This window comes from Ceratina calcarata, unplaced genomic scaffold (assembly GCF_001652005.2).
Source record: "Ceratina calcarata isolate Rehan_Ccalc_2016 unplaced genomic scaffold, ASM165200v1 scaffold301.2, whole genome shotgun sequence".
Lineage (NCBI taxonomy): Eukaryota > Metazoa > Arthropoda > Insecta > Hymenoptera > Apidae > Ceratina > Ceratina calcarata.
Window position 1 is genome coordinate 287,681 of NW_017152577.1, and position 2,007 is coordinate 289,687.

At 43.7% G+C, this 2,007-nt stretch overlaps 1 protein-coding gene across 2 annotated transcripts in view; it reads left to right on the forward strand.

Annotated features, from left to right (window-relative positions):
* Nucleotides 1–731: 731 nt before the first annotated feature.
* bdl (borderless) overlaps nucleotides 732–2,007 on the forward strand; it is an 8,751-nt gene continuing 7,475 nt past the window's right edge. For both annotated transcript variants that reach the window (XM_018023324.2, XM_018023326.2), the window contains exons 1-2: nucleotides 732–1,264; nucleotides 1,500–1,642. In XM_018023324.2, the coding sequence (XP_017878813.1) occupies nucleotides 1,210–1,264; nucleotides 1,500–1,642 (198 nt within the window). In that variant the 5' untranslated portion in view covers nucleotides 732–1,209. The remainder of the gene's footprint in view (nucleotides 1,265–1,499; nucleotides 1,643–2,007) is intronic.

Sequence of the window (2,007 nt, forward strand, 5' to 3'; positions counted from 1 at the left end):
ATTAATGCTAGCGAAGAATTTTTACATGGAAATTGTAGATCTCGTCGTCCTCTACAAGAAAGGTTCTATGCAATTTTCTCGTAGGACCAGCAGTTTAGGAGTTATTGAGGAAAAACGACATTTTTTTCCAAAAGTTAGCCGTTTCGGCGGTGGAATGGTCGGATTTTGTCAACATCAATAAAATGCCAAATAATCATATGTAACTCGTTAAATACTCGAGTTAGAAGAAAAATTCATGGAAATTTTCTTTGTAGAGGATGTGAGTGCCTACAACTTCTGTATAAAAAGCTTTTCGCCAACGTCAATAATTAATTGGATATTTCCTTCTATACTTTTTAGCACGTATGTATTTATTATTAGCATTGTTCTTCCGACGTTTGATTTCTTTTTAATTATAGGAAATGCGTTTTTCTAAGGTACATAAACTTTTGGGATTGACTGTATAGCCAATACATCCTTAACGTTACGCTTAAATCCTGCCATTCTTTTGATTCTGGAAATAACACGTTTTTAAAAGTATGTCTAATCGCGGTCCAATTTCTGTATGCAATATCCATCCAATGCAGATTCGCAGAGGATCGGTGAGTGAACCGTGTAGGAATGGAAAACGGAACCTCGAATCATCCACGTAGAATCGTCTGGTACCCCGCGAATATCCCTCCTTCGAACGCGTTAATCCCTTCCCGTTCGCCAGGCTCGTTACCGCTGCCGTTCGGCGTTGTATCCGCTCGGATTGAGCGAAGCGGAGGAGCGACTACTCGGTTATCACCGCGACCACCGGACCACTCGGTGAGCGAACGTTCCACGGTGGAAACCAGCTCGCGCTATTCCTTGGTGCTACGCAGGACATTCGGATAACCGACGTTCCCCGCCGATTCCGCAAGCGGCCAGGCCGAGGCGGCTCGCACCCCTCGCGGAGGGGTGAACGTTTGACCAGGGACGGTGGTGAAATATTTTGCAACGGTTCCAAGCGAGGGACAGACAAATAGGGTGGAGGATGTGCTAACGCAGGTCGGGCCAGAGGGGTTCGATCGCGTGAGTGCCGGATTTTAGTTGATCGCAGGTGAATGTTTGATGAGTGCCGGTGACGACAGATGTGTTTGGCTCCCGTGTCACGTTCACCGTCGTCGGTCGCGAGGCGTGAGCTGCTTCTGACAGCCGCGAGATCGGTGATAGAGTAACAGTCGTTGGACAACGCAACGAGAAAAGATGATCGGACCGGTCAAGACCTGTCAGCTCCTGTTCGTCTTCCTCTGCTATCAAGGTGAGCCACGTTTTACGGTTGATATTGAACTTACCGTTCTTTGACGACTCGCTTGACGGCCACGCGTAATTCAGCGGAAAATTAACCAATTTGCTAAAATTGCGTCGGACATATATTGCTACTTATCACGCGATGTACGACGACGGCACCGATTGTTCCCTCGTTTGCCGATACGGTTTCCCACTGGGGTGGCTCGGTATTACCTGATGTGAACGTTTTTACGTCGGCTTTCCAGCGTTCAGCCACAGCTTGATGCCGGATGAAGAGAAGGAGCCGACTTATCTGAACGCTGGGGTCGGAGAGTACGAGGTGTTCAACTGCGATCTGGATTTCCCGCACGAGATTCCCATCCCGTATATGCTCCAATGGAACCGTGACGTAAGTGACAAAAATTATGTTTATGCTAAAAGGAAAATGGGAGGTCACCTTTTATTATTAAATTTTACACGTCTTTCATGAGATCTTAAGGTTGTGTGGGCCTTTAAATAAAATGCACTCAAAATTTAATTGGTCACTAGGTATTATTACATTAATAAAACATTACGAACAATTTTAGAAATTTCACGAAGCTATGAAGAAAGTTATTACATCCTAACTGGCAAAATTGTAGAAAAAATACAGATGAAAAAATGAGAGAATTTTCTAACTTTATATAATTGTTAATATCTATTTTAAGAATATTTTGAATTATTAATATCGACGATATTATTTAAAGATAGGTAATAAAAAGTAAGGAAAGGTAA